The sequence below is a fragment of the Aythya ferina genome, assembly GCF_964211825.1.
Source record: "Aythya ferina genome assembly, chromosome: Z".
NCBI classification, from domain to species: Eukaryota; Metazoa; Chordata; class Aves; order Anseriformes; family Anatidae; genus Aythya; species Aythya ferina.
In genome coordinates this window covers 73,729,232-73,741,940 of record NC_140299.1, presented here as the reverse complement: position 1 = coordinate 73,741,940, position 12,709 = coordinate 73,729,232, and the positions used below count along the sequence as shown (strand labels likewise).

The 12,709-nt window shown below is 43.5% G+C and overlaps 1 protein-coding gene across 1 annotated transcript in view; it reads left to right on the top strand.

Annotated features, from left to right (window-relative positions):
* Positions 1-12,709, top strand: part of MUSK (muscle associated receptor tyrosine kinase) — a 48,789-nt gene that overhangs the window by 5,715 nt on the left and 30,365 nt on the right. The window contains exons 3-5 of the mRNA XM_084503936.1: positions 1,351-1,502; positions 3,011-3,138; positions 3,656-3,797. Of these exons, the coding sequence (XP_084360062.1) occupies positions 1,351-1,502; positions 3,011-3,138; positions 3,656-3,797 (422 nt within the window). The remainder of the gene's footprint in view (positions 1-1,350; positions 1,503-3,010; positions 3,139-3,655; positions 3,798-12,709) is intronic.

The window sequence follows — 12,709 nt, the reverse complement described above, 5'->3', positions numbered from 1 at the left end:
TTCTTCTGTTGCCAAGGTCCAAGCACCCCGAACAGACAGCTCAGCTAACCTTCAAAACAATGCAGTGTGTAAACATTCGGCTTCAACGGGAGTAGTGCCAGGACAGAGGCTATTGTCAGCACTATTTTTCTGGAAGCTCCTTTACATGTTCCTTTTGGTGTCAAAACTTGTGCAAGTAGCCTGGTGTGTCCTGGGCTGACCTCAGCCTGTAACACGGCGAGTGGCACACGCAGACTATGCAGTAGCTGGTGTTTATGTTTTTCAGCAGTGAAAGATGAAAGGGGACATCCTTAGGCTTCAGGTATTTTATTTGTGACAGCTTGGGAGACAGTCCTCTAGTGATTTTGCTACTACTTGTTGGAGTGAATTGCATGAAAGTCCTTCCAAAAAACAGTGATGGTGTGAAAGTCAAACATGGAGGAACTTATGAAATATTATGCAGATTTTCTTCCTCTAAGGTTTTACTGTATTTTTCCAGTTTTGCAACGAAAATCAGAGAGCAGTCCTCTGCTTTCTCACCATCTGTGCTTCTCTCTCTCTCTCTCTCTAACATGCACATGCACACACAGCATACTCTCATTTAGCATTTGTCTTTGATCTGTAGATTTCTCTGCAAAATCCCGTACCTTTGCTGATCAGACTTCAAGGCTTTTCTGGACTTCTCAGAAGTCCCCAGGTTAAATCCTGCTGTCATTAAATTATAGCTATCCTTACATCTTCTAATCTTTAGATGGATTATTTTCTTCAGTACATTTCTTTCTTTCTCTCTCTCTCTCTCTTTTTTTTTTTCCCCCATAACAACAACACTTCTATAGTTTCAAACAAATAAGCAAAAATGCTCCCAGACACAAAATAGACAGAGATAAAAATGCTTGGGTTTTGGTTGCTGTCTTTTCTTTTTCACAAACAATCAAAATATTGCCAGAAAATCATACCTTTCACGGAAAACAAAAATTCTGAAGAAAGTTTCTTTAAAAAGCTTCAGCCAGAGCCATTTCCTGCACAGGCAGTCCTTCCTTGCACTGGGTGATTGTACCTAAAACAGGACCCACCTGGATTAAGGTTACTTGTGCCAGATAGGGTGCCAGAGAGTGAGCCCTCCTTGCTTTCCCAGACATCTGCTGGAGGCAGCATCGACACCATGCTGGTGTCCATCAGGAGCTGCATGGCCGAGCGAGGACCAAACCAATTATTAAGCCCCGTCTTGATGTTCTCAGTGCTTTTATTTGTCTTTATTTGTCTGCAAATTATTTTTATTTGTCTGTAAATGGGAGGTACAACTTTGTGGTGCCACCGGTCTGTGGACACAGGTGCAGTGCCCTCTCCAACCACCCATGCTGTGCCCTGCAGGCTGTTCGACACCCGGTACAGCATACAGAGGAACGGGCAGCTCCTGACCATCCTCAGCGTGGAGGACAGCGACGATGGGGTGTATTGCTGCACGGCGGACAACGGGGTCGGCGTGGCTGCCCAGAGCTGTGGGGCTCTGCAAGTGAAGATGCGTAAGTGGGAAGGCAGCGGAGCTGACAGCAATATCTCCTCGCCAGGATCATCTGACTGTGGTGCTCGGCCTATGGTTTGGGGGAAAAATTGCAGTTCTTGTGCCTTAAAATATAAATTCACCTAAAGATGAGGACGAGACAGCTGGCAGCAGGGGAAGGCACGGTGTGAAGGTGCAGCTGAGAGCCCGAGCAGAGCTCAGGGTGACCCACCTTCCACGAAGTGCTGTGCATGAGCCTGGCCAGCTGCAGGCCCCTGGGGAAAGACATGGCATGTCACACCATGTCTTTGGGACGTGCCATCCGTGGCACTTTGAATGGCACCAGAACTGTTTGTGTAGCAGGGGATTAAAAAAAATAATAATTCTTTGATGAACGCCTGTTGAACAAAACTTGTAAAAGCAGCACAGCTTGATAGATTGGCCCTTTGTTGCAACACTGCTTAAATCCCCTGTGAATTCTAGACACCAGATGTCACCAATCAGATCTGTGGCTAAGGATGGTAAAAGCGAGTACACACTGTTCAGATGTTCTTAAGTGAAGTCTTGAAAGGTCTGGAGCATCATTGTGTAAATCTCATCATCCCCTTTGGGGAGCAGGGGCCTGGTTTTTGCAAAAGGCCATGCACGCTTTGGGCCTGGTCAAGCTGAACTCACGTGACTGTGTTCATTTACACAAATGATGAGCCCTCCACAAAGGAGGGCTGAAACACCTGTTTGTATAAAAGGGCTTGTTTGTGCTTGTGAGCCTGATGCTCCAGATTGGGCAGTCCTGAGGCTCTCAGCCCCCAGTCGCCTGCAGGCAGGTATTGCTCTTTGAAATATGATTTTCTGCTGGTATGGTAGTGCTCCAGAGAAGCAAAACTCAGATCTCCCAAAATGCTGCGGTGGAGATCTTTTTTACTGTAAACACAGTCTCTTTGGGTAAAAGAAATTTAAATTTGCCCCACATTAACTTAAAGGGAGTTTTATTTTTTTTTTTCCTCTCTGTAAGGATCCTTTCTGCTTTTTACTGGCATGGTCATTAATTCTTCAGTTAGCAACATTAATTGAGTTTACATGCCCTTCTTGGTGACCTAGAGACAATGTCAAATTAAAACCATTTCAAAACCAATTCACCCCATATATGAGCTTTCACACAAGGCATTGTTTATGCTGAAAAAAATGTCAAAACCTGGAATGCAAACATTCTTCAATATTGGAAATACTTTTATCTGGATCTGGATTTCAGCCCAGACCCTAATTCAAATGACTGTCAAACTCCACTCCTGAAAACAAATGACCCATGCAAGATAGGTGCTTTTGAGTCCATATACTGACACTCTGAATGCTCCACTTAAGAAAGCTTTTACTTGTCAAAGCAGCTCATGCCCTACCAAGGCCTGTCTATCCTTTAGCTACAGCAATATACAGAGAAAGCAATAAGAGATTTTGTTGACATTTCTGAATTTGACCTATTCTTGTATCTCTTACCTTCAGTTCAAGTTTAATTTTTGCCTTTTCAAATTTTAGGACCGAAAATAACCCGGCCACCTCTGAATGTGGAAATCATAGAAGGGTTAAAGGCTGTTCTTCCATGCACAACAATGGGAAATCCAAAACCTTCTGTTTCATGGATCAAAGGAGAAACCGTTGTAAAGGTGAATAGAGAATGAAATTTCAGTATTGCTGGCTATTTGCTAAAGGTACTGTGATAAAATATTATCATAACTTGCAGCTTTTCCAAATTCTACTTGCTGGGAAGAAAGCATTTGGAAAATACTTGGCTCATCTCATAAATGCCAGCATTCACCATACTTCTGTCTATAAACAAAATATTTTCAGCTTCTATATTTTACATTACTTTTATTACTACTAAGCATGGCCAAATGCTGCAAAATACATTTGTGAGTATTTTCATAAATAAGATCTAGGGAGCAGCTTGGCTAAGATTGAGGGCCCTATGAAAGCTGTAATTTACTGGTCTGCAAAAATAAGCATGGGCCAGTATATTGTAACAGTGCTGAGCGGGAAGAGCTGTCCCCAAATTCTTCAGTTGCAGGGCAGCACAAATCATTTTTATGCACGCAAGCCCAACCTTTGCAAGTGGACATTTGGTGCTGTTTGTGGACGGGATGTACGTAAAGCCCTCACCTCGGTCCCTTCTTCCTCTGCCAGGAGAATGCTCGCATTGCTGTTCTGGACTCGGGGAATTTAAGGATCCACAATGTTCAGAGAGAAGATGCGGGGCAGTATCGGTGTGTAGCCAAAAACAGCCTCGGCACAGCCTATTCGAAACCTGCGACAGTGGTCGTGGAAGGTGAGTAGAGCTTGCACCGGGATCCAGCTCTTTGCACTGACCTTGCAAGCATACACAATTAACTTGTATGAAGCTGAAGTACCAGCTTGACGTGGACAAAATCACCCTAGGGTGACTCAAGAGGCAGAAGAAGGGAAAGGAAAGGAAATTACAGTGAGAAACAGGAAGTTTGTCCATTGCTGGTGGATGGCGAAAGAGTCATTGGCTATGGCTGCTGTGGCTCTGGTGGGAAATTTGTCTGAGTAGGGACTCCAAAATCTGTCTACTGATTTTCCCTTTGGACTGAAGCTTTCCAAGAGGGCAGCTTGTTTCTTGTTTGGAAGGTCTCACCAGAACTGTCATGGGTTATACACTATGGCTTGTGGATTGAACTAGTAGGAAGCTGATGGCTCTGGAAACTGGCTGCAAGGAACCTGGTTGGAGCCAGCTGCAGCTCCAAACGGTGCAGCTTTATGTGTGTGTCCCTTCCATTTCCCTCTGATTTTCCATCTGAATTGGTTGATTCTTCACCTAAACAGAGCTGTTCTTTTTGAGGACTTACACATTTTCTGCCCGCTAAACTGAACACCAGATTGATTTTTCAGTTTCTGGTCTTTATGTGCTCAGTATCCTTATTTTGTTTACGGAAGATGTTTGCTCTCTGGTATAAATCATAGCCAGTTTCATAGTGCTGAGACCAATGGATGGCAGGGGCAACCAAATGTAGGCAATGAAGCATTCATGGTTCCTGGATCCTGAAAGAGAAGTTGGGTTAAGCAAAGTTTTTCAGAGTGGGAAGAGGAATGACCAAGTCAGTAGATGAACTCTTTTTTGTTTCATATTCAGAATGAAATAATGCAAAAAGTGAAGAGAAGGTCTGTTTACCTAACAAGCTTCAAAAGATTGTTACAGTTACATTTGGCCCGAGACTATCAGAGGTTATTCAGGGCACAATCCCGTTTCTAAAAGGACCATTGACATTCTTCTGGAAGGAGGGTCAGGTGTATTAGATCTGTCTACAAATTACTGTAGACTTGCTGTTTTCCTAAAGAATGCATTCATTTTCCTTTCTTTTTCTAATATTTACATGTACAAACTTCAAGTATGTTCGAAATTCCTTAAATAGCTAAATACAGGAAGGTAGCTGTTCCTAATCTAGATTCAGGACTGTGTTTCTTCCCAGCTCAGAGTGATGAGGCAGGCAGACGGTACTCAGGTGTGGCTCAGTACAGCCTTGGACCTAGGTTCTGATTTGGCTCCACTGCTGAGGGAGTGGCCGAAAACTAATCAAGAAATGACTAAGGAAATTGCTCATTGCCATGCTGGTAGGCCCCCCAGTTCCATGCAGAAGAGCCACAGGCACTAGGGCTTTATTGCTTGGATCTGCTAGACTGGGTAAGGAAATCTTAAAGTGGGCTGGAACTGCACCGAAATATGGCCTGTGAAGGTTGATACCTTGTTTTGTCCCTGTCTCCAGAATTATACAGACGAATGTTAATTCAAGGAAAGGTAAATTAATCCCCCAAATATCCTACTTGCAAAGGAGAGTCTGTGTGTGCTCTTTTTAAAAGGAAAAAGATTAGTTCTTAATTAATCAATGGCATCTCAGTGCTCCCGTACAACCTATCCCTTCATGTTCCCTCCATGTGTTGTGTTCACAAAGCAATGCTGTTCTCTGGGCTCGCCTTGGTTTTTCTGGTAGGGCACCCATATAATACACCTTGTTTCAGGCTACCACCCAAACTAGACTGATGCATGTTTGTTTTACTTTTTTGGCTCCCAAAATCCAAAGGTAATAATCCTGACTACAGCTTACTGTGTACACAGATCTCTTCCCCTCACGGTATTTTGGATCAACTCTCATGAATATTTAAAATACAGACCTACTCACATAACCGTGTATGCATGCGTGTGCACACACACATGCTCAACCCCTTGCACACCTCTTTTATAGGCTGGCTCACCCAGGTTATCATTATTTTTAGTATTCCTTCCTTTATACCCCCTTAGCATCAGCATGTTAAAATAGATCCATGTCAATAATAAATTAAAACAACTCAATGCAGGAAAATCACAGTTCAGTTGGCCTTCTCTGAGCATTCATTAGGGCCCTGTTTTCATAAAACTTAGGAAAACACGCTGTTTTCTGCTTCTCTGTAATAGCGCTACAACATTTTTCCTTAAAACTTGCTGTTACCACTCACTGGAGTTACCACCCTGCATAGTGTGGCTTAATATTAAAATAAAATGACTTACATGGCTTGTTAACTATGAATATTTAATCCTGAAGCAAATGCCCATTCAAAGAACTGCACAAATATTTACACCTAGCTAAATCAAGATCAGGCGGGCCCTGATTTCTGAAAGAAGTTTCTAATTTTCTGTTGTGAGCTTCCATTTTAATGAGTTCAGCTCTAGTCCTGCAATTAGTTCAAAGTGTGGAGGCATCCAGCTTTGGCAAGGCACCCTCTGTGATCACAGGTACACTCTGACATGCTTTTAAACGACTTGGTGAAGCAGTGCCCAGAAACAGCAGCGAGTCTCGCATATATGAGACCCTCTGCGCTGGGTCCACCAGCTCAAACAGCTGATGACAGCCTTGGCCCCCGTGTTTGCACTGGTGAGGTGCCTTGCAGTCCTGCTTCTTGGCTGGTTTCTGCAGCCCAGGGCAAAACAGCATGAAAAATGCTACTGTTTTGATTTCCCAGATTGTTCTTCTCTCCATGAGGTTTTTCCTCAACCTTTGCAGTACTGGCCTCTATTTATTACTTTTAAAGCAAAGTGGAAATACTTTGAAAGCTTTGTTATTTTCAAAGCGAAGTGTAAATAACTTGAGCAATGGTTTTAGGGGAAATTTCTGGTGTGGCTCTGGTCACAAAATGGAAGGCAGTGAAGGGTTTTCTTAGGGGAACTGATCTTTTGGTTGCTTCTGATGTCAGCCAGGGACTGGGAGGGAGGCGAGGGTCCTCTGCACTCTTCCTGATCCCAGCAGCCTGCTCCCTCTCCTGGAGTGGGCTTCGGGCCCCTACATTCATGTGATGAACCAGTGAACTCTCATCATTTAATGAGCCTTCATACCCAGAACTGGGTCAGGATTTTAATTGAAAGGGTTGAAAAAGCCTGTCCATTCAGACTTTTTTTTTTTTTCTTTTTTCTTTTCCCCCCCTTTTGCTCCAAGTTCAGGGCAAACCCATGTGCATTTGGACAAGTGATGGTGAAATGTTTTCTCTCCTTAAAAGGCAAAATCCATTAGGGGCAGAAACATGAGGACAACAGAGGTGGCTGCTGACAGCAGTGAGTGGGCAGGGGAGGAGGGGACCATGGAAGCCTTCTCCACAGCACTCTGCAAAGCAAAAGAAATGAACAATGGCCTGTTTGCTGCCCCTGTTAAAATTGGCATGTGAGGATGAATTCCTGTTGCTCACGTACATTTGGTGGTGGCTACAAGAGGTAACATGTCCACTGAGATAGAGGAGTGATATTATCATCTCGGCCGCTTGCCAAGAAATGTGTTTTTAATTTCCTGGAGACAGCATTTCTGGCCAGCAGTTTTGTATTCATTTTCTAACTTAATCATTTTTCTAACTAGCAGTTTAATCGCTGCATTATCTGTTTTGATAACGAGCACTTCTGCTAACCCTGGAGTAGAAGAGCATTTATATACTGCAGTATATAAATGAAGTAGTAGCTTGCCAAAGGACAGGTCAATATTTATACAAATTTCCTGTTGATTGCTGTACCAATGAATAAAATGATTCTGTGGCCGAAAGGTTGCTGGATGAATTCAGGATTCAGGGCTGTGGTAGAACAGAAGTTTTCACTTGCTTATGTGACTCGCAGTTCCTTCACATATTCAGAGGATGAACCTTATTGACAAGATGTTGGCTGAAATAGCTAAGGGGTTTTATCCAGCTTTACCAAATGATCTCTGCTGTGGAAATAAATAGGAGAACAGCTATTGCCTTCAGCAACGTTGAGAGTTGTCCTCAAGTGCAGAAATTCCCACTGATGTCAATGAAAGCTAAAGGCAGGGTGCAGTCTTAGGCTGTGCCAAGAATGTATTTCTTGGCCCTTGTTGGAGCATTTGACATCTGTGGGGTCTGCATGGTAGGCAACATTAGTGAGACGTCCATGGTTTTTCCCTTCATGTACTGCACAGCTGTAACACACGCTGCAGAGCAGGAGGAATTTTCAGTTTTCATTGGTATTTGCTGTGACATTGATCCAGGCCATAAATAGGACCAGTCCAACAAAAGCTATGTGAGGGCTCATCAGGTTCAGCTTCTGGGCTTACTGCCTAAAACTGCACACCCTCTGCAGTCCACATGGCTTGCCATGTGTAACAATGATATTCTCCATACCCATTGTGGATAAATTGCATGTCACTGAAAGGATAAATTTAAAGCTACAAGCTCTTGACCAGTGAGAGGCATGAGATTATTTCCATTTGGGCACACTTGTCAAACAGAGAGGGAAGCTGCATTTTTTCACTTTTATTTTTATTTTTATTTTTATTTTTTATTTTATTAACACATGGAATAAATTCCTCCAAATGGTTTTGCTTTACTGTCTTGCAGTCTTTTTCAGCTGTGGTGCTTATAACCATTATTCAAAGTATATATAATTCCTGCATCAATTAAGAAGCCTGTATGGCAGAACAGCAGGGAAACTATACATTTTGTGATGAGTTACAGGCCTGTTGATCTGGCTCTGTGTTCTGGCAGTTTTTTGCTCTGTTTGGAAGAATGCTTACTGTTCTCCTTGGGAGAAGCAAAGTGTCACTTCACGAATAGGTAGAGAGGACTTCTCTCCTGCATGGTCTCCATTCTTAAAAGCAAAAGTTTCAAAACAAAATTGAAAAGTTGACCATGAATTATGTGCAGTTTAGAAGGAACAGCTGTTTTTAGAAAAGGTGTAAAAATATAAACCAGATGCTTCTGTAACAGGCTAATTTATTCCTACAGCACCAACTGTGGAAAGAGCATCTTCTGGAAACGAATGGTGTCACTGACTTTAAAATGTGCAAAGGCTTGTGGTGGATTATATACTGACTGAATTCAAGGTTGAGTGCTCTGTGGAGAGGTGTCCATCCATTCCTACAGCAGCATGCATGTGGAACTCAGGTCTTGTAGGAAGGTGATATTGGTTCAGTTAGTTTTTTAGCCTGGCATAGTGTTTTTTTTTTTTTTTTTTTTTGTGTGTGTGTGTGTGTGTGTGTACATAATTTCTGAAAAAAAAAAAGAAAAAGAAAAAATGTTTTAAGGTTTTTCTTCTCCTGAAGGTGAGCAAACCTTCCTTACCTTCCTGTAGTGCCTCTCTAGGTGTTGTACCCAGCTACTGAAACCTCCATTATTCCCAGTTTGCTCAGTGATGCCTTTTCAGTTTGATACCCTGAATAGAAAGGAAAAAGGTCATAAATTCATGGACTGTCATGTAAAAGGAAAGATCACATGGGTGGCTCTGGTGGTTGTATACTGAGTTAGATGCACCTCCATCTTGTGATTTGCGTGAAGTTGATGTTGATCTCCAGCCTGTGGCACCAGAGAGTCATGGATTTTTGGAGTTTTGGAGTATACTGTGTGATGAGGTTTAGTTTTTGAAGTCATCACTGCACAAAGGCAAGTCTAGAAATCAACAACCTTAAATCTATCAAGAGAGAAAGGAAGAAAGAAACAACAAAAAAATAGCTAGAACAAGTGCAAGAATATCCAGTGTGCTTGTCAGGAAACTAACTGTATCCTACAGAGACTTCATGATATTTTTGGATCTAATCTTTACAGCTTCCAGTTGGCGTTGATTGAGGGCTACCGATCCTTTATCCAGGCAGTCTCCTTCATCCCTCTTTTGAAATGTTCCTACACAAAATGAAATGAATCAAGAGCAGAAGCGATGCTCCTCAGGCTACCCTGACTTAGATATTTGTTTTTGTGTTCTAGCTCTGGTAGATAGAAGTCTTTTCCTGCCCGCAGCTTATTGCTTATTACTAGCTACTAAAATAATACTCTGCCACAGGCCACAAAAATGTTCCCTTATAAGCCACTTGTGAGAGCTGAGCCTTAAAAATAGGAAGGTCTTCCTTGGAGAATCATCCCTTCAAAGGGAAGGATCTACTAGAGCATGTGTAGACTCAGTCTAGATTTTTTTTTTTAATTGTTTAATTATTGGGCACAGTGAGGGGACAGCAGTGTATGTGCCAGCAGAAAGCAGTTCCTTGGCTATGTATTTAACAGGCTGCCCTCAGTAAGTGTAGCACACTAGATTCCTTTAGCTGTTTTGTGCATCTCTTCTGTAGCCTTGGGACAAATTTGCATCACCTGTAAATCAGCAGATGAAAAAGTTACATCGTATTTCACGTCACAGGAATGAAAATGTGCATTTAGTCTAAAGGACCCCTCAATTCAGAGGGACCACAGTCTGGAGATGGGTTTGATTTTAGATGAGAACTGACTCTGGATGTGCTGTCCAGAAAGCTTTCTACACTTTTGTGTCGACACTTCTGCGCTTGGGTCAGAGGAGACAGAAAAGGGAGGTACCAAGATATGACCTCAGCAGCCGGCTGGGACATTTCAGGTGAGGTGGAAGTCGACCCATTGCCAAGAAGCAGACTGACAGTGCAGAGCTGACATTTTGTACTTCAACACTGGGCTCAGTTTCCCCAGGGAAGCTCTGATACTGATAGGGAGAAGGAGCAGGCAGGGTCCCGTGGCAGTAAATGGGGAATACTGCAGGTCATTGTTAGCACTGCGAAGGGTCTGGGGGGAGGGAGCACTGCAGGGAAAGAAAACAGAACCCAGCTGGCCTCTAATTGCACCAGAGTAATTGTCTGGCCTCAGCGGGGTAGCGTGGGTGTAACTGAAAGCCCAGAATATCCCATTAAACCTCCTCCTGCCTGCTGCAGTCACCGTCGTCATCCTGAGGTTCTCAGATGCTGCAGATACGACCATAGCCCTAATTACAGGGTAACGGGGCAAGCCACAGGAGAAAGAAAACAGCCACAGACCTTCTGGAAAGGAACACGCAAGCACGAGCTATTCAGCGTGCTCCTACTCTGGTGTGGTGCGGGCTCAAGGTGTCTCCCACCTGCCTCCCAGTACCTTCCAGTGCCTCCCAGTGACTGTCAGTGGCCTCCTCAGTGGAGGAGATGCAAGGCAGGCTTCCTAGGAGCATTTGGTTTTAACAAGTAATGTACCAGCAATCCTTCTTTAATGGGCTGTTTCCTTCTGCAAAAACCTCTCTCTCCTAACAGCAGACCTCTGAAGGACACTTTAAAGATACATCAGTTTCTCATATAATGGCATGAATTGTGTTTTAATGAAAAAAATTAAAAAAAAAAAATCCCTCTATTCTGCAGGCTGTGTTGGATAGCTGGGAAGCACACGCTTCCTGCACAACAAGGAGAGTCAAGGACAGAGAATATCCACAGCTGCCAGGTAAAGGGGGGCAGAGCAAACAGAGACGATTGTCCTGAAGTGACTGTCTTTTCAAAATGAGATAACAAAACACAGCTGAAGATACAGAAAGGAAGGTTTTCCAGGCAGTATGGAAATTTTGTAGGATCTAGTTAAATATCTACTTCTGATAACGTGCCTGTGGGCCAGTATCCCTTTTACTCAAGGCTGTTGCCCCCTGTCTCCCAAGGACCTCTCCCACCTTTCTCATTCAGGGAGCCTTGTGGGAGATGAACGCACTAACTTTTTTTTTCCCACTATAACTGACTCTTCCAGATAGTGCAGCACTAGATTTTGGTCCTAGCCAATTCTAGAGTGTTCTAGTTTTATTTTTAGGGTGCCTAGGGTATGAAACAGTGTGCTGGCTGTTGTACTGCTGTGCAGAAATGGTCCCTGCACATCCCCCAGACTGAATGCAGTTCCTTCTGGAAAGGACATCTCAGACTCAAAGATAAGGAACAAGGATAGATCTCTGTATTTGGAGGATCCATTAGAGTTTTCAGCATTGAAACCCAAACAGATGTGAGAGGGAGAGTGCTAGGATCATAAACACCACGGATGAGGTGAGCAGGGAACAGGCCATTTGCTGCTACCCGCAAACAAGAAGCATCCTAGCAGCCAGCATGAGCAGCACTTTAAGACAGACAAAAGGAAGTACTTTTCACATGGCATGCAATTAAATTTATGGCACTGCTGTTACCCGCCGGTGGAGACCAGATGTCAGGACGCTGCAGGGCTTATCTCAGCTTTGGGTATCCCAGCAGTGCCTGTCATTGCCTGCTGCAGGAAGACTTTTTTGTTTTGCCATGGAACTGCCCGAGGTGATCCCACTAGTTGTTGCGGAAAGGCAAGCACCTCTTTCCCTCTCTGGACTGGTGTCCAACACAAATGGGTGGACAGAAGAGCTGCTGTCTGATTCAGGAGACCAGCAACTTCTGTTCTGGTCTTGCAGGTGGCAGCGGGTAACGGCAGAGTTAAATGGCGCGTGGTGTGTCTCGATATGGTGGAAAGCCAGATCATGGAGAGATCTGGAAGGGTCTTTCCTTCAGAGAAACCAAACACATCTATAAGACGAGTACTGACATGAAAAGAATTTCCTCATTCATTTCCTTGGGAAGTAATTTGAACACATTATCCCCGCTTGTCCTTGAATCTGGTGTTTGCTCTGTATATAGAAAAGAACACTTGTACAGAACAGGTTTTATATAGTTACACAGGATATAAGCTATCTATTTACATTTTACTCCTCGTTATTATAGCTTTGCATATTTGCATGGTCTGCTTCTAGGATTCCAGAGACATCCACATGCGATGCAAAGTCTTTCAGAGATGAGAAGTTCCTGTGCCGGCCAGTGCATTTAACATTCAGTGAGTCCTTCTGCTGATGCAAATTGTCCCACTATCCATAAATCTTGGCGCTCACCCTAGAATAAGGTTACCTTGGAAAGCTATTGCCTTGCTAAGAAAAACTTGCTTTGATATTAG